We start from the raw sequence: 18,855 nt of genomic DNA, 5'->3' as shown, positions 1-18,855 counted from the left end.
CCATGGTGCTCCTGGCCCTGAGTTTTAGCCCCCTTTTCACAAGGACAGCAGAGTTCCTAGGCCCAGCCCCCCGATCCTGTGCTGCCTCCTGCCTCATCTTCCCTACTTCACCCTAAGACCCCGGCAGCCCGGGTGCGAGCATCCCCTCTGCACACGAGAGCAAACTGAGTGCAAAGCGGCAGATTTCCATCCCGGACCCATAAAGTGGGTCAGATTGGAACCTGAACCCGAACTAGTCCGAAGTCAGAACGTGTGTCGTCCCCACCACTGGGATCAGGCCACAGGGTGTGTGCGTGCCTCCGTTCCTTCAGCACAGGGACAGTAGGGGGCCTTGAAGTCACTTTCCAGTTGGTTTGGGCAGTGCAGAGCCTGGAGCGGGCGTGGAGGACAGCCCTGTAGGTGTGTGAGGAGGTCCGGAGCCGCTGGCCCATTGCGCAACCGGCACATTCCTGTGGGCGTGGTGGGGGCAGCGGTGTGCCTCGGGTGTGGCACCTGTGTGAGCCTGCGAGGGGCACAGCACATGCAGGAGGGGGGCACAGTGCTCTCGGGCTGTGTAGCCCGGGGCAGCGTGGGGAGGGGTATGTTACAGTACTGTGGGGAGGACGAGGTTTCCTGCAGGGCCAGGGCAGGGAGCCTGATGGTTGTGTGTTACGGGGGGGTGGACATCAGAAGGGCGGGAGCCGCATGCCCTCCTGGACCCGACCCCAGTGTTCCCAGAATCTAGTGCCCAAGCCCTACTGGTTTGGCGCTAGGATGACATGGAGCTCTACAAGCAACCAGACCGGAGTTCAGAACTCATTGGTACCACTCTGTCGGCGTGCCGTGCCCCTGGGCGGGCTGACTGGGAGCCTCTGTGCCTTCAGCGATAAACTGGAGACACCAAGTCCCTCAGGTTGGCTGTGGCCCTCCGAGGCCACAGTGCAGTCTCCGGGCATTGGTATCTTCAGAGTCCCTGTATTTGTCGCCTGCTGTCTTTCGTGCCCAGGGTCCTGGTGCTGTATGGCTCTCCCTGGGCTCATCCCAGGGAAGTGAGTGATGGGGGCTTGTCATCAAATTCCAGAGCAGCTCACGTGGAGATGGAGAGACAGAAGCCCACACCAGGACCCTGCCTCGGATAATCTCTGTGTCGCAGGTGTCCGTAGTGCTCTGCTAAGACCCCATTGCCACCGGTGTACCCATCCCCAGCTCTGACGGGCTGCAGCCTTCTCCTGAGAAATTTCCTGGACCAGTGGGAGCCCCTTTGGTCTGGAAGAGCCTGGGAGGTTACTCTCCCCCCTTAGGGCAGTTCACAGCCAATGACTGATTAGTATGGGGGTAAAGCTGGCCAGTAGGCTTGTCCCACATCAAGGTGAGACAATTGTGTGGTGACAATTTAGGCTCCAGAGCCCCCTGGGGGAATCCTTACCCTTCCTTAGCCCCCTCCCCCACCGATCTCTCTTCTCTTGCTCTCTGGCTGATTTCTCCAGACAGCATTCCCTCAGTACATCTCTTGCCCAGAACCCCTGCTTCAGGCTCTGCTCTGGGAACACTGACCATGGCCACTCCCTTCCCCACTTCTCAGAGGTCAGGATTGAACACACAAACAAGAGAAATGCCAAAACCATCTAGCAGAGACACTTGCATGCCCATCAAATGAAAAGGCAAAGATTAAGCAACAGACTCACCCAGTCTGGGGGGTATGTCAGTTTCTGATCTGCAAAGGCCCCAAGAATGGGGGCGGGGGGGGGCATTGGTTTCCTCTGGGTCACTCCAATCTGGAGAACGAGAGCCTGGGTCAAGGCCATGACTCAGTAAACCAACAGATCCTACAGATCACCCTAATACCCTCTCCCATGCCGCTGGGGACCCAGTGGCCTCCACTGAGAGCAACCACAGTCACATCAGACAAGCCTCCCCTCCCACTCTGGAGAACTTTCACATCCTCCCCACAAAGAGAGATGGGAGACTAGAGACCCTAAGAATCTCAGACACGGTGGGATACAAAGTCTCCAAGGAATGCGAGTCCTTCAGAGACAGAAAATTTCCCCACTAAACTGTGTAAGGAACTTTAATGACCTGACAGATGTTGTCAATGCCACACCACGGCCCAGGGACAGGAGGGGAAGATGAGATGTTGGGAATCACACCAGTGACCACCAAATGTCCGTCAGAATTTCATGGCAAAGGCCAGGCCAGTGTTCCCCAGCCACCCCCACCCCCTGCCATCAGGCAGCGGACAGCAGGCTGTGAGGGCCCCTAAAGGGCCAGGGAAGCCAGAGAAAAGGCAGAAACCTGATGAACCTGTACCAAGGGAAGGTCACAGACAGAAAGATGACAAACACTCTGTCCCAAATAGTGAGCGCATGCTGGACTCCATCCAAGGTGGAGAAATATTATAACTGTCCTCAGGGACGTGATTAGCATCCCAAGAGCCCAGCTGGGTGGACTAAGAAGAGTCAAAGGTCACAGGAGATTGGGCAAGGAGTCCGGCCGTCCGGCCGGCCGAGACTGTGGCCTTGGTGAGAGACCCCTCCTTCTCTCTTTGCTCCCTCCGTAAGAACACCACACAGTGGTGACAAAATAGGAAACCAAGGGAACGAGAACACTGCTGTGGGCTGACCGAAGGGACGATGGGACGTCAGAAGAGGGAACAGGAAGGAGTAGCCATCACTAAGCAGAGAAAACAGGGACGTGCTTTCTGAAAGAGGACCCTGTACCCCGGCAGCTCTTAAAGGCTACCCATTTTGGCCACAGATTGGGTCTCCATTTTACGAATAGGGCTGCCAGCTCTTCTGGAGAGAATTTTAAACATTTATTTAGGAGGCGTGAGGCCGTTAGCTGCGGCAAAGGAGAGGTAAGGGTGATTAGCAGAGGGCTCACTGGATGGAGGTGAGCGTGTGGTGATACTTCCAGGAGGCAGGGACTTGGGGGACAGAAGTGAGGGTTACAGGAGCTCTCCTACAGTTTGTGGGTTGGGGCGGGGCGGGGGGTGTTGGGGGGAGACGGTGGGCCAAGTTGGATGTTTATGTAAATGCTACCAAAGAGTGCTGGTGTGGTTTTCACTGGTTGCCTTCTTGCACTCAGCTCTGTCATACATTGTGGAAGATGATGTCAGACCATTCTGCCTACCACCTGGGTGACCTTCAGCAAGGTCCCCAACCTCTGTGCCTGGTTCCTTTTCTGTAAAATGGGAATCATAATACAATAATACTTCCGTCTTTTAGTTGTCATGAGGATCAGTGAAGGTAAACTGTGGAAGGCTTCCAGCACATAACACAACCTCAGAACCTGCCTCTTTCCTTTTCCCACACTCAGGAGAGTAGTAGTCGCAGACGTGGGACACGTGAAAACATCCAGAAACTAGGCAAGCGCCAAGCAACAACGTGAAACGCCATATATACCGAGTAACAACACAGAGAAAGACAAATACCGTATGAGTTCACTCCCATGTCAATTCTAAAAAACAAAACAAATGAACAGACAATGAACAAAACAGAAGCTGACTCATAAATGCAGAAAGTGGTGGCTGCCCGAGGGGGAGGGGAGTGGGGGAGGGGCGAAATAGATGAAGGGGATCAAGAGGTACCAGCTTCCAGTTGTAAAAATAAATTCGTGACGGAGGTGGAAAGTACAGCACAGGGAGCGCAGTCAGTGACACAGGGATAGACGGTAGCTACACGTGGTGAGCACTGCATCATGTAGAACATTCTCGAATCACTTTATCGTGCCTCTGAAACCAACACATCATTGGATGCCATCTATACGTCCAAACTAAAACGTTTTTAAAAATTGCGAGCAAAACAGGTTTTGTATTTATATCATGGAATACTATTTAATAATAAAAAGGAACGAAGTACTGAGAAACAAAGAAGGCTTGTCTTGAGGAAATGTCACGCTCAGGTATCAGGTAAGGGTACAGTTAATGTGCGTTGACATTATTGTCAGGGGAGAAAAGTGGAATCTTTCACAATAGAGCGCAAAAGAGAGATACTGAAGAATTTTTAAGGCTTTCAATTCCTAATGTGGTTCATGGGCAGTGTGAAAGGTGCTGGTTGAAGGAAATAGGAGGTTTTAGGCGGCAGAGAACAAAGCATGTCCGCAGGCTCAGTATGGAAATGACAGAGACCCAAGACCACCTGGGCTGTGAAAGTCCAATTGTAAGAGCCGTTCTTCTGGGAAATTTTGGTGGAGGGCTAGGAAAGTCCCGGGATCAAGGGTCCAACATATAAAGGAATCCCTTTCTGAGTTTACGAAATGGCAAAGACAGAAGTGAGAAGTGGCTCAAGGGATCGATCAAAGAAGAGGTAAGGACTTACGGGAGAATATTCTAGAAGTAAGTTAGATGCAGTAGAAAGAATTGTCACACAGCGATTAATGATAAAAATCAAGGCCATTTAGTTAAAAATGAGGAAAAGAAATCTTTACAGGGAAGCACATAGGGACCCAGAAAGCAGTTAAGGACACCCCGTGCTCTGAGGTCTCTCTATTCAGCAAGCCTCCAGATGTCGTATTTTTAAATTAATAGAATATGATGGAGAGAGGGGGGAAAAGCACAGAAACAGACAGTGGAATGGTCACATAGAGAAGTAGATGTGACTATCCTTCCTAAAAGATGTTTTCAGTGGGTTGGTTGTAGGCAGTTCTATCTACATATTGCAAAAAGATTCACACCAGTGAATGAACCACCAGTGAGGGGGACACAGAGGGGAGACACTGGAGTCATTCAGGATAACTGGCCAGGCCAGAAGCATTTCCGAAACAGCCAAATTGATACTGGGTTGGGGGTGGGGGTGGAGGCTGGCATTTACTCATGTCCTTTATTTCATTAGAAAATTCAGAGGCATGCTGAGGACCGCACTGAGGAACGGGGACCCCCCAGTCCCTGCCCAGAAAGCCTTAATTCTGGAGGGGGAACTGCCATGCAAACAGTTGTGATACACGATGGTCACTTCCTGGTGGGGGACCCAGGAGACGTCCAGCACCCGGAAGAGGTCAGCTAGCCTACCCGTGCCTTTCATAGGCAGAGAAACAGAGGCAGAGAGAGATCAAGTAACTCGTACAAAGTTATCAGGCAGTGTGAGAGCTGGGACTTGAACGGGGGCCTTCTGGGAGTTCGTCTAAAGGCTTGCTCAACATGCTGCCATAAAAATCAGTTGTGTTTCCATAAACAGTTCGGTAGCCTCCACAACCGTGTCCAACCACATCAGTAAAGTGTCATATTTCAAGGTAATACTTCTGATATTTTTAGCAAATAGACTCCACAGGTTTCATTATAGTGCATCTACTTGCCTTCCCCCTGTCCCCATTTCCCACCTTGATTAGGCAAATTCAGCCCCAAAAATAAAAGGGGAAAGAAGGCAAGAGACGAGCCTAAGTAGAAGCCAGAGCACGCACACGCACTTGGCCAATGGGTCTAGAGAGTACACTCTGACAGGCACGTAGCCCTCCTCTCCTGGAGCAGGTGTTTCTCATTGTCATGCACGGCTATGTCTGACCCCTAGGCAATGCAGAACACCTCTGCATGTTTGAAAACTTTATATAGACGCTACAGTCCTGCCTCTAGACTCTTACTGAATGCCCCTCCCTTATCAACGCTGCCGACTGTCCAAATCCAGCAAGACTTCTTATTACACTAACCGTTCTTTCTGCTTCGAAGCCTCTATCACTAAGTGCAGAAATCTGGATGAACGTTCTGCATGGGAAAGATGCTACCACCATATTTCTAAGCCTGAGCTTAGAGGGACTAAATCCATCTTGGGATCTTCTCCCCTGGGCTAAAACGTGGTGCTCGGTTCCCACTGGCTTCCAAAGGAGCAAGAGCAGATGGGGCATCTGAAGGCAGAATTAACTCAAGAGTCATTACATGAGGGTGTTCTCAGTTGAGTGCCCTAGAGTAAATAGTAATTACAGGTTCCTTCAAGATTACTCTCAGCCCGAGAAGGAGAAAGAAGAGAGTCATGGATGGCTGACCACAATACCCTTAATGTGTACACGTGCGCACAAAAACACAAGCGGCTCATAAGTCTGGATTCAGAAATTTCCCCTAAGAGTGAGATGTCATGTCTACAAGTCCCTTGAAATATGCAAATCAGACCGCCTGGGAGCCACCAGAAGTTGCCCTCACCTACTCGCCGCCTTCTTTCCTCGACGAGTATCCCCTAAAGATGCACCATCAAGTGTATGGAAAACAAGCCATCCTTGCTTAGTCACACTGTATGAGGAGGAGGAATTCACCCCGTGCAGACACTACACTCCAGTGATTCCACAACACTTGCAGACACACGTGACCATCTAAATCCTTTCCAGCTTTCACGCCTGGACGATGCGAGGCTATGGGGAACAGATCTCCACAAGGGCTGGGAGGCTTGGCCAGACCTCCCCAGTCCCAGGCTGGCACTGGGAGGGTGTGCACTTGGTTCCGGGACATGGAAGTGTGGGGAAAAATGGAGGACAGGGGTGGGGGGTCTGGGGTATGTCTGCAAACCACCTCTAGGGGAGCACTTCCTGTTGTGCCTGTAAGCCCTCTGGGGGGAGGAATGTAGGGACTTTGAAACTTCCTTCCTCTTGGCCTTTTTGGCGTGCGGCCCTAGAAAACGAGAACCGTGGCCAAGTGCCATCACCATCATCAACAATGGCTCTGAGAGCTTATCAGCTGGAGCCACAGCTCTGAGGGCCTCTGTGTGTGTCTTCTTTAATCTTCACAATGACTTCACAGGGAGGGAGCTCTCAGCGTGCCCATTATACAGATGAGGAGGTTGGGTGCAGAGTGGAGAGGCCGGGGAGCTTGCTCAAGGTCCCAGCCCATATGCGGTGGACTTGAGTTCACGTGACTCTAAAGCCTATGTAGTCACCCCCAAAGCACTTCAGGGAGATCACCTGAGGGGAAGCTGAGACTGGTAAGTACTTCCCATTTCAAAGGAATGTTTGTGCTCTGATTCTTATTCTGGCTTCACAGTGATCTCCTGAGGCACTCCCAGCAGGTTTCTGATCCCCTTTACTGTGGGCAAAGAGGTGAGGGCAGGAAGGGGTTTGGTACTTGCTGGGGTTGCCCTGACCGGGAACCTTCTTCCAAATCCCAAGTGTGCTTCTCTCTTCTGAGGCTGCCCGAGGACTCGAAGCCAACCGAAGCCAACCCCGAGGGGCCGGAACCCTGGTGCTGGGGCTTCTCCCCAACGTGTGAAAACTTAGATGCGACTTCTGGGGCAGAGGATCGTGGGAGCAGAATGTTAGGGCCACAGAGGCGTGAAACAGGAGTGTCTACAAATTAAAAACAAACTGAGAAACGCCAAGTGGACAGAGTGTTGTGGAGCAAGAGGGCTTGACCCGTTTTCCACTCACCGCCCAAATGTACTTACAGACGGAGGGAGTTGAGGAGAAAGAACAAATTGAGGGAAATGATAGAGAATAGGAACGGCGTAAGACAGTCAAGGCACGAAGCCAGAGGAGAGCCATGGGCCCAGGGCCTGGCAGTAAAGGGACACAAGCTGGCGACCTGTGCTTATTGGTTTGGTCTGGAGTACAACGTGTCGGCTCCGTCATGAACAACAGTTTTAAATGTCAACTTTTAGAATGGGAAGGCCTAAGACACTGCCTCCAAGCCACCATTTTAAGATCAGGGAACCCAGGCCCTGAGAGCCTGCTTGCCTTCAGTATCACCGGCCTGAGCCGGGGACTGGGCTGGGCCCACCTGGTCCCTGTCCCCGTCCACGGCACCGGTCTGCCGCCCTGCCCGCAGAAGCTACAGCCCTCAACATTCAAACTCCCTCCAACTGACTTTGTTTTTTAACTTTTTATTTCAACGTAATTCTAGCTTCACAAGGAGTTGCCCCTCCCCAGCTGACTTGCACACACCAAGTCTTAATAGAATCGCAGACGTACATGGGGTGACGGGTCAGTTCTGGGCTGACTTAGGAACAATCTATGACGTCTCTTTCTCAGATCTTATCCTTCCCCATCCCTGCCATGAACCCTAACACACACACACACACACACACACTCACACATGGCCTAATCAGCAATAATTTCACTCCTGAATATTGCTGGAAAGATTACTAAGCCAACCTAATCAATCGTCTGAGCCAGCCCCCAGGCCCCAGGAGATGCCCAGACGGTCATTGCTATCATTTAACCCTTTGCAGCCTGAGTTTTCATCCGCTGCCTTCCAAAAGAGAGCGGAAACAGTCTTCTGGGAAGAATCTGCTACCTAAGCTGATGTTCCTCTCTTGCCACCTTTCAAAAGCCTTGTCTGCGCTAATGGAAGCAGACACTCTGGAACACTTCAGAAGGCAGGTCTCCCTCTTATGTGGACCACGCGGGACCAGTGCGGTTACAGCGGGAAGGGAAAGAGGCCCCACGGAGTGTGAGCAGCCCGAGAGGCAGGTAAGCACAGCCCAGAAAGGGCAGAGGACAGGGCACGACACACGAGGGAAACAGTCACTGGAGAGATACCAACTCAGCTGGTATCTGACATCGGCTTAGACAAAGCTTCTTTACAGACTAGAATAAAATTCCCAGGAAGGGTTGTGCACATCTTAATAAAAGACACACCTTTTTCTTTTCTTTTTCTTTCTTACTTACTTTTTTTTTTTTTTTTTGTTAAAGCCAGAGGAACATGAATGCAGGAGGGACAGAGGGGAGAGGGGCTGGGGCAAGGACCACGATCCACGGGTCACAGGAGAAGGTCGTCTCTGGATGCTCACAACTTCCAATCACTCCTCCCACAATGAAGGCATCAGAGGTGTCCCCTCGAGAGAAGTACCATGCAACTCACATTGCTTGTGTTGATGTGACAGAGACCATGTGCCGGGCACTGTTCTAGGTGCTGGGGAATTTCCGAGATGTGTAGTGAGTAGGGAAAGGGGTCACAGTGACGATTCCAGGATTTAGTAGTGGTACCCCCACATCTAGGATGGAGAGGAGAGAAGGGGGGCGGGGAGAACCACATGGCCACTCTGTCCATTTGGGTGGCCCCGGGATTCACATCCTGAATCCCGGCTTCAATCGGGAACTGTGTGGCTTCTCAGTGGGGAAAGAAAAGGCGCAGGGCTCTTTGCCTTGCAGCATAGGAAGTCCCAACACAGAGACACTGAGGAGTGTTGAGGACACTGGGACCCTTATTCAGGAGCGGACATGGGGGAGGGGACCACTTGGCTCTGGGAGTCACTGGTGGAGTGACTGAGTTGAGAGAGTGCGGTGGGGGGGTGCAGAGAAGGCATCTGCACCCCGAGAGCACAGGCCTGCTGCCTTCATAGGCTGGACTGGCCTGGCCTACTCTGTGGGTAGAGTCCATGCTGCCCTCTGCAGACGCAGGGTGGAGAGGGGTGCAGGGGTGACCCGGGCACCTAAACACAAAACTGCCTGTCGGAAGGTGAGCCAGGGCTAAGGGAGCCGAGCAAACTCTGTTTCCCCTCACTTAGGACTGCTGTTCGGAGCCTGGTTCCCAACACCTGCTCACCCACAGTGGTCTAAAAGCCCTACGTTCTTTTCAGAGGGGGATGGGGAGGGCCGGGAGTCCCGATAGGCCTTGATCTCTGGTTTCCTAAGGGGATAGCTCATTGGCAGATGAGCTGGAAGTCTTGCTGCCCCAGGATTCTGGTGGCCAATATTCAGGAAAATAGCTCGTTACAAACTGAGTATTTGTATTCCCTCAAAATTCCTTTGTTGCAGCTCTGATGTCCCATGTGATGGTATTAGGAAGTGGGGCATCTGGGAGGTAATTAGGTTTAGAAAAGGTCATGGCGGGGGGTATGATGGGATTCAGGTCCTTCTAAGAAGAAGAGACCAGCATTCTTGCTCTCTCCTGCACGTGAAGAGGAATGAGAAATGCAGCCTCTGGAACATAAATAGGGTTCTCTCTGGACCTGAGCGTGCCAGCACCTGATCTTGAACTTCTAGGCTCCAGAACGGTGAGAAATAGATTTCTGGTGTTTAGCCCCCTGACCATGGTACTTGGTCATAGCGGCCCAAGCTGATGAAGACAAAGGCTGTCTTTAGAGGTGTGACAACCCTGTCAGGTAAGCTCTAGAATGATGCCCAGTTAGCAGATGGGAAAACTAAGGCCCAAAGGGATTAATTAGCTCAAGTCTTGGAGCTTAGAAGAGATGGTGCCAGGGTTCAAAGCTGGGCCGCCTGCTCAGAGTGTGTGTTCTTGACCATCCATGAGAGGCACGTGATAGGGAAGGGGCAGGAACCATCAACAAGGAGCTGCACATACAAGAGGGAATGCAACAGGGAGACCCAGAAACAATCGTGCCCTAGGGATGAATGCAATACTGGAGGGAGATCTGTCGGGGGCTCCAAGAGGAAGGAGATGCCAACCACATAAGGAAGGCTTCATGGCAAAGCTGTTGTAGATTTGCTTTAAAGGCCATCATTTATTTTTGAAAGATTTTCTTTAGTTATTCGACAGAGAGAGAGAGAGAGCACAAGCAGGGGGAGTGGCAGGCAGAGGGGGAGGGAGAAGCAGGCTTCCTATCAAGTGGGGACCCTGACAAGGGGCTCGATCCCAGGACCCTGGGATCATGACCTGAGCTGAAGGCAGACGTTGAACTGACTGAGCCACCCAGGCGCCCCTATAAACGCCATCTTGACAGGAGGAAAGGCAAGTGCCACAGGCCACCGAGCATGAAGCACTAAGAGAAAGAACACTGCCCTGGGAAAAGGGGAAAACAAAAAGCCAGCCGTCTCTCATGGTAGAAAGTCAGCTGTCTGGAGCCTCTGCTGATCTCACGAAGCAGGAAAATGGGCCCAAGTGAAAAGACTAGAAACTGCTCCCTTGCTCGGTGGCAGAAAAGAAAGGCAAGTGTCCACAGAGCATTCGGAATCTTCCTGTATGAGGGATTCCTGCCTTTGCTTCTCAAGCAGGAGACCACACTCCAGGAGAGCCAGGGTCCGTCTGGGCAGCCATCTGGCTCGGACTTTCTCCTCTCCTGCACTGTACCCCAGAGAACCAGGGGAGAGAGCGGCCAGAATGTGTGTAGAGCACTTAGACTCCTGACCTCAGCTTTGCCTTGACATTGCTTGACCTTGGCCAGGTTGTTCCTTGCCTCCTTTGGCCACAGATCAGGGAGATCTCGACTTGCTTTCTCCTGGGCACAGCGAACCAGATGGGCATGGAGGTCCTCGGGTACAGAAAGCAGGGCCGGGGGACCAGGGTCTTAGACGCAATGACAGAGCAGAGGGGAAAAGAGGGGCCTGGTGGATGTGAATTTGCTCCAGGATGGGAGTCAGCCCACAGCATTTCAGCCGCAGGACGGAAGTGGGGGGGGGGGGATGCTTTCCTCCTGCTCTACCAGGCAGCCAGGAACTCTCCAGTTGCTGGAAAATTGAGCCATACTCCTGTCTGTGTTCTCACCTCTGGACTGGAGGTGGAGAATTGATTTGGGGAGTTGGAGGCACACATCCCCTCCAGACCCTTGCGAACGCTGAGCTGCTGGGGACTTTTTTTTTTTTTTCCTGAACACATCAGCTGACTCTGGCTTCAGAGCTCCTGCCACAGCTCCCATTCTCGCTTTGTGGCCCGATTCCCCCCTCTCAACCCATCTTCCACTTTGCTGAAGTTGTACAGCAGCCTGAAAATGCTGATGGCTTAACTGGTTTAATTTTTTTTTTTTTTCCCCAGCAGCCCTGAGGGGTTTTAACTCTTTCCTCCTGCAGAAACCCTGCTTTTGGAGTTGAATGTTTAAACTCTCACTGGGAGACTCATAAATATTCGGAGTCACTCTCTCCCTCTCTGTTTGATTAGGAAATGAGCCTTTAACTCAATGTAATCCCCAAGCCATTAACAAAAAAGCCCTCAACAGCTCCACTATTAGAATTTCACTCTTAACCCGCTGAGGATTGAATTAGATTAACATAACTACCCACAATCTGAGTTTATTTTCTGTGCCAGATAGAAATGTGTTTTGCAGGGAAGGCGAGAAGGGGGAGGGAAGGGAGGAGGGAGAGAGAGCAGGAGGGTAATGAAATGTAAAAATAGAGATAAGAAAAAGATGGACAGATACACTGTAGAAATGAAGGGACGGGGAGAAAGAGCAGTGCGTGGTCTTTGGTTTAAAAATCCTGCCAGCTGCCATCTTTTATTTACAGGGTACTTGGAGAGGCCTCAGCCATGTGAAATTGTTTGAATTAGGGGAGCACTTTCCGGGTATTTGCAATTCCTTCTTCCTGGAGATTGATGGTCCTGCACCTGAGCCTGCTGTATTCCAAAGCACCTGCTCAGTGGCCCCACTGTCCCCAATTTGGGAGAGGAGGTCGGGCTGAGTTTCCATGTGCTCAAGCGGGGGGGGGGGGGGGGGGGGCGGCGGACACATAAAACAGCGCGTGCACACAGGCGACTGCGCGTTTACATCCAGAGAAATAAAACAACGACAAAGATGGAATGGGTTAGATTTTGCAGACATGAAGTCACCGACAGCCCCGTGACCAATTGCATTTAAGAAATCAGTGTGGAAAAAAAAAAATGAGTTTGACGGGAGCTCGGTCCACATAAAATTAATCGTCACTGAAGCAGAAACTAAGTAATCAGAGGCTGCCTTAGGCAAATGCATTGAAGTTTGCCCCCAACTGCATCTCCAGAAAGAAGCCCAAAGGGAAAAACCATAGCTTGAACTTAGGGTGAAATCTAGGCCGGCCATCACACTGCCAGACAAAGCCTCTATCTCCCCTAAAAGCATCCACAAGTAGCCAAAGCAAGGACTGGTTCTTGCCTAAACGCTCAATAAACATTCTTGCTCACCGGCTCCTGCTAATGAGAACAGAGCACTGGTTCAGAAATGCCGGACTCTCTCCTACTTCATGCAATCCTGGGCCAGGGGGCTGCAGTGTGCACGTTGAGGAGGGAGGGAATAGTTTGCATTAAAAGATTAAAAAATGTCACACTTTCTCTAAAAAGCCTTTGAGATCTGAGAGTCCTCGGCTAGAAGTTCAGCTGCGCAAACAGCTGACTGATGTGATTTCAGAATGCAACGTCTCAATTGCTTGATTTGCTTGAGCCTTAATTAACAACAACCCACCAAGCCTCACTTCGGCATTATTGTGGGGAACCTTAGGAGGATATGTTTATCAAAATGGAGGCCTTGGAATAGAGAAAAGTGATCATGCTATCCATAGGATTACGTTCAACTCCTGTTTATTTTTTTCTTGATTCCTGGGCTTTACTGTCCACACTAGGTTTTAAATAGTGACAAGCCCTCCCCCGCCCCCCACCTTACAGCAAACTCCTTATTCTGAATTTTCCCACCAATACAAGTGGTCTTAACTCCCTGAGCACGTGAAGTTGTCCTTATGAATATCTTATTCCTTCCCTATCCTCATTTCCCCCTCCACAATAATGCATGAATGGATTACAGACAGGAATAACCCCAAATAAAATACAGTGGAGGGTAAAGAACCAAAAGAAGAAGTTTCAGAAAGGCCCGAAGTAAAACGAGATCAAATCGTCTCTCTAAACATATGTTTGTCCATATTATTAAACTTTCACCGAGTTACATTTGTTGTTAAAACTATTTTGCTTTTAATCAAAAATAATCCAGAGCCATCTGGTTTTTTTTTTTAATGTTTTTAAATGATCGGAAAGGTTATGTTTTCTTGTTAGAATATTGTTCTCCCAAACAAATCAAGAAGTAGTCCTTAGCAATAAGGTATACGATAACCACTGTATTAATAAGTAGAAACCCAGGCACTATTAGACCACTCATTTTAAAAGTTGTACATAATATACATTAGACATCACATCCTCCCCCCCCACCACCAATTTAGGGCTACTACTCCTTTATAAACAATATATGGCAAACCGCCCCTGCAGGATTTTTAGTTAATACTCTGCATTATCCAAAAACTGAAGTCCCAAACCTTGCACAGGAGGCTTGTGGCAGGTGGGTCCTGTGGACACCTGACAGCATCTGGGGACTGTCACCTCTAGAAGCCATGGATAGGCTCACAGAGAGTGCACCCCCACTGTCTGAAACAAGCAGCGCTTTGACAAGAATGGTGATACTAAGTTTCTCCCTTTCAGGGAAGGACCTGGAGCACAGGGCCCACCAGCTGGGCACACCTCCTCCTCCCCACCCCCTCCAAGTGCCCCTTTCAGGATGAAGAAAATACACCCAGTGTGGGAGCCAACAAAAGCCCTGTAAAGCAAGACAGATCATGACTTGCCTCTGGACTCCTCCAAGCAAGCAAACTCACTCTGGGGAGCAAAAAAAAAAAAAAAAAGAAAGAGGGAACGAACAAATTTTCGTTGGAGGTGCTCTAGCAAAGCTGGCGGGGACTGCTCTGAGTTCCCCTGAACCTGCCAGGAAGCCTCCATCATCACCTGTCCTGGGTGAACTGGGTCTTCCCTCTGTAACCTTCTCAGCTCCCCCAACGCGGAGCCGCCAGCAAATAAAAGTTTTCACGCTGGGAGACATAACCAACCCCGCCGAGCCGCATGTAAACTTTCCCTTGCCCTTTTGATTTACTTACTTTTCCTTGGCAAAAACAAATAAAAATAAAAGGGAACCTATGGATTCGGAGTGAGTTTGGGTAACAGTCCCACCCAGCCTTTCCGGGTCCCTCCAGGTCCCCTGACCTTCCCGTGACAGTCTGCGAAAGGCAACACTCCCCACCCCCCAACCCCCACCCCCGACCTCCGGCCTCGCAGAGATGCTTTCCAGCTCCGAAAACCAGAATGAAAGAGCAGGCACGGGGAGATATTTTTATCCATAAAAAGAGAGAGAGAGGGAGAGGGAGAAGGAGCGAGGGAAGGGGGGTGTGTAGGGGAAAGGACAGGACAGTGCGGGGCGGCGCTGGGGCAGAGAGAAGGGAGAAGTTGTACTTACATGCTTGGGGCCGGGTTGAGGACAGGGGCTGGCGGGGGACAGGCTACCCCTCAGGTGTTTCCACTTGCTGATGACTCGGTGCTCAGCTCCTCCAGCACCAGCTGACAGTCCCCTGTCTGTGTCTCTTTGTGACTAAGGACACAGTACTCCCAACCTATAAATAGATCCCGACTCCGTGATTGATATAACAGGCAGCTGACAAAAAAAAAAAAAAAAAAAATCCCACAACCATAACCAGGTCTTAAACAAAACAGCCAAAAGCTCTGGGCGTTCAGCTCCGCCGAGCCCCATGCAGGCTCCGCAGCCATTGATGGGCACTGGAAAGCGGGGAAGGAAAATATACAGTAAAGGGAGGCGGACATGGGGGAGGACACAGAAAGGGGGAAAGTGTGAAAGTTACTTCTCTAGGGGTGGAGGACTCCCTTGGGGTCACGGGGGAGCTGAGGAATGACGGTCAGGCAGGGAGAGCAAGGGGAGGAGCCCAGCGGGTCCTGAACCTGGGGAAGGAGAGACCCCATCCTGAGCCCCGGGCCCTAACAGGGCCCGAGTCAAAATCCCGACTTGGGAGCTTTCGTCAGTGCAAGTGCTTTCCACGAAAGTTTCCGTTCCTGCTGCCAAATCAGGAGGGAGACAGGGAACAGATAGGGAGTTTTCCTAGCTCAGGGGCCAGACTGGCTTCTTGGGGGACCTGCAGGAGATCCCCCCGAGGGTGAGGGACCATGTGCTGGTGAGGGTTGGGACAGAGTCAGGAGTCACCTGTGTCTGATAGGCAGGACCCAGGGGGCCAAGTTGCAGCACATAATGGGCTTTTAAAAGGCCAGCTAACAACATTCCTGATAGAAGAATTGGCCAAGGTTGAAAGGCCTTGGGGGGGCATTGGTGTCTGTTTTTTCCAGAAAGATTTCCTAGGAGAAGACATTGAAAAAAGTTTCTCCTTGGGAAAATGAACCCCACTCTTTGAGATCCAGAAGGGTCTCTTTAAGAAACAAAGTTCTGCCAGAGTCCTGCCAAGGTGGGGTGGTCTTTCTGGGGCAGGCCAGCCCAACTCTGGGAGCAGGGCCACAGGGCAAGATTTCCAGAAGATGGGGGAGACATGGTGACAGAAGTGTGGGCTGTCTGACAATGAACCAGGTGAATTCCTGGTCACCGGAAAGACTTCCATCCTGCCACAGGCCGACTCACTCGCTTTGGTCACATGAGGGTCATCTGCCTTGGTGATCTGCTTACTTGGGCACACTGATGTAGGTGAAATTTCAGGTCAGGCTCCCCCTTCTAGAGGGGTCATGGGACAAGCCCTTTGCTGAATGGTAAGGAAGACATACCTCCTGATCCCCATTTTTTGGAAAACGAAGTTGAATTTCCTCTTCACATCAGATCTGATCCCTTATCCTCTCCAAGTTAACAGAAACAGGATGGACGGTATCCAAGCTGTTGAAGTCAAAGCCTATTGAATATGTAGAACCTCAAACATGCCCACCAGGAGCCTGCCATTGGAAGATAAGCTCCGAGAGGGGAAGGACTATGTGTTTGTCTTATTTGCCATTATTCCTCAAGTGCTGCCATGGGGCCAGACACAAAGTAAGACCTTGCTGAGTATGGACCGACTGACTTATTGAATGAATGAGTGAGTGAATGAATGAGTGAGTGCATGAATGTGTGATGCCTAAGGCACCCCCCTTAGTACTTTGGACTAAGATACTCTGGCATGTCCATTTTCTGAGGGTGTCCTTGGGAAGGTAGAGAATTGGGGCTGGGGCTTCAGGCTCCGGAGTCGTCCCGGGCCATGACTGGGGCGGTAGTCACTGCAGTGCAGTCACCCCCAGGCTCCTGTTAGGGGAAAACCTTTCATTTCTGAGGTAAACTGGGGACTTCCCTTCATCATTTGCTTTCTCCTCAAATTCTCCAGCTGACCCTCCCTGACTTCTGACAGAAATCACACATGGGTCTTCTCCTCCACAGCTGCCGCCTCTCCTAGAGGCACAGTGTCGAGTCTGAGGCAAGTGCTCAGCAAATGGGTTGAACCAAGCCCCTTCTCCTAGAAGGCACCCTCCTTAGAAAGCAAGGTGGGACCTCGGTGTTGTTTCCCTCCAGCTGGTCTCTGAACTACTCCAGAGTTTCAGTCACAATTATCCCAACTGAATGAAGGTTTGGTGTCTGCTCCCTGTAAGTGGCCCTGGGAGTCTGTGGGGGACCAGCCGGTAGCCAGTGGGCACCCCCAGATCACACAGGACACCCTTGAAATGCTGTTCATCATCTTGGGAGAACATAGGTCTTTGTTTTCAGGAGTATCCAGGGCCAGACCCTGTTGGATTGGGGCCACTATCTTAATAACCTCTTTTTAAGTGATCATCTGCAAAGTCCTTATTTCCAAGTAAATTCCCATTCACAGGTGCTGGGGGTGAAGATTTCAACATCCTTTGGTGGCAGCAGGGGGGGTGCTGGAGGAGACGGACACAATTCATCCATGACATCCCCTTCTACAGAGGAGGCAACAGAACGTGCAGGAGGTCAGACACTCAGTCTGAGACACGGCTGAGTGAGGGGTCACATGGGAAATACAGGCCTGGGTAAGTGAAGGCCTGACGGTCCCCTCCCTGCCATAGGGACAGTGGCTCCTGTGCTGGCGTGGTGCCACCAGCCTCCACTTGGCTTGTGGCAGCGTCATTAGTCCCACACGGCAAGGTGACTTTACGCTGTTTACAAGGGCCCCTGAAGGTACAGCCGTCCCTGCCCTCACCAGCTTATCAACTCCTTTACCGTTCAGAGTTCCCTACGACGCTGCAACCAGGAGGGGTGGGCAGGGGCCCACGCACAGCCCAGGGAGGGCCTGCATTCATTTTATCTGGAAGGAAGAATCTATCTGGGCAGAGAACTAAACTTAAGACACAGGTGCCGCTAGGCCATTCACCATCTCCGGCCAGGACTCGGGAGACCTGAGAGTGGCCATCGTGGGTACTGATTTTCCACACAAGAGCTGGCTGGAGTCAGGGACACTCCTGGCTCTTCCCTCTGGAGGGCATTCTATAGGGATTGGGGAGGGCCGAGTGACACAGCTCAGAGGTGGTGACATCAGGCTTGGGAAGAGGAGGTGGGAGGGGTGGCCTGATGCCATCTGAGGTGGTTGGGCCCGAAAGCAGGTGTTCCCGCTGAAGCAAATACCACCGCCCCATCCCAACTGGGAACTCACTTTGCTGGGAACTGCCAGGTCCCTTAGTGTGACACATGTTCAACCCACCCCAACCTCCACTGGAGAAGAGCCTCGACTCTTCTTAGAGGAAGGAAAGGTGCCAAAACAGGGGACTAATAGGAGAATTAAGGTGGGCCAAGTCAACAAATCAAAGGCCCTAGACCCCCAAGCCTGATTTCCTCCACCCCCTCACCCCAGGAGACCCCCCCTACTGCCCAACCAGCCACACAGAGCCGCATAAACCAGCTGCGCCTGCTGGGTGCATTCCTAGCTCTACTGTCTGCGGTTCTCTCCCCTGCTTCTACTCATTCTTCATGGTCCGGTTCAAGTGTGATGTCCTTCCCGAGCGCTCCCTGCCCACAGGGGCCCTGACTGCGGGCTCCCCACTGCTGACAGGGCAGCTCATCTGAGCCACCTACAACCACCCATTTTGCCTCAAGCCATGGGCCGATTTCTCCTGTGTGTTTGCTTCATGCTACAATGAGGTGGTCAGAATGGAGACAAGTCACACTGTCCTGAGCACACACCAGGTGCTAGAGTCTGTGCAAGGCCCCTGATCTACACTGCCTTATTTAACCCTCACAGTTACCCTCATGGGCAAGGACTATTTTTCCCCATTCATCATCCAGGAAGCTGGCAGCCAGGTGGTATAACTTGTCCAAGACTGGGCAGTGGGATATGGTGGAGTCAGGATTTGGACCCACATCTGCCTGAGTTGAAAGCCTAAACTCTGACTCACTATTTAGCCATCTCTGCCCCCAACTCTCATGGCTCTCTGTGTTCCACAGCATAAAATCCAATGCGTTGTTCTAGCTTATAGCCTATCTTCTTGGTCACCCCCTTGCACCACTCCCTGGTGTGTAGAGCCTT

General features: G+C 51.4%; 1 protein-coding gene across 1 annotated transcript in view; it reads right to left on the bottom strand.

The window, feature by feature from the left end:
* Window positions 1–15,003, bottom strand: part of ESRRB (estrogen related receptor beta) — a 166,361-nt gene extending 151,358 nt beyond the window's left edge. The window contains exon 1 of the mRNA XM_082733625.1: window positions 14,799–15,003. Within this exon, the coding sequence (XP_082589751.1) occupies window positions 14,799–14,800 (2 nt within the window). The 5' untranslated portion in view covers window positions 14,801–15,003. The remainder of the gene's footprint in view (window positions 1–14,798) is intronic.
* Between the last annotated feature and the right edge of the window lie 3,852 nt (window positions 15,004–18,855).

The sequence above is a fragment of the Mustela nivalis genome, assembly GCF_964662115.1.
Source record: "Mustela nivalis genome assembly, chromosome: 6".
Classification (NCBI taxonomy): Eukaryota; Metazoa; Chordata; class Mammalia; order Carnivora; family Mustelidae; genus Mustela; species Mustela nivalis.
This window is presented reverse-complemented; position numbering and strand designations above follow the sequence as displayed.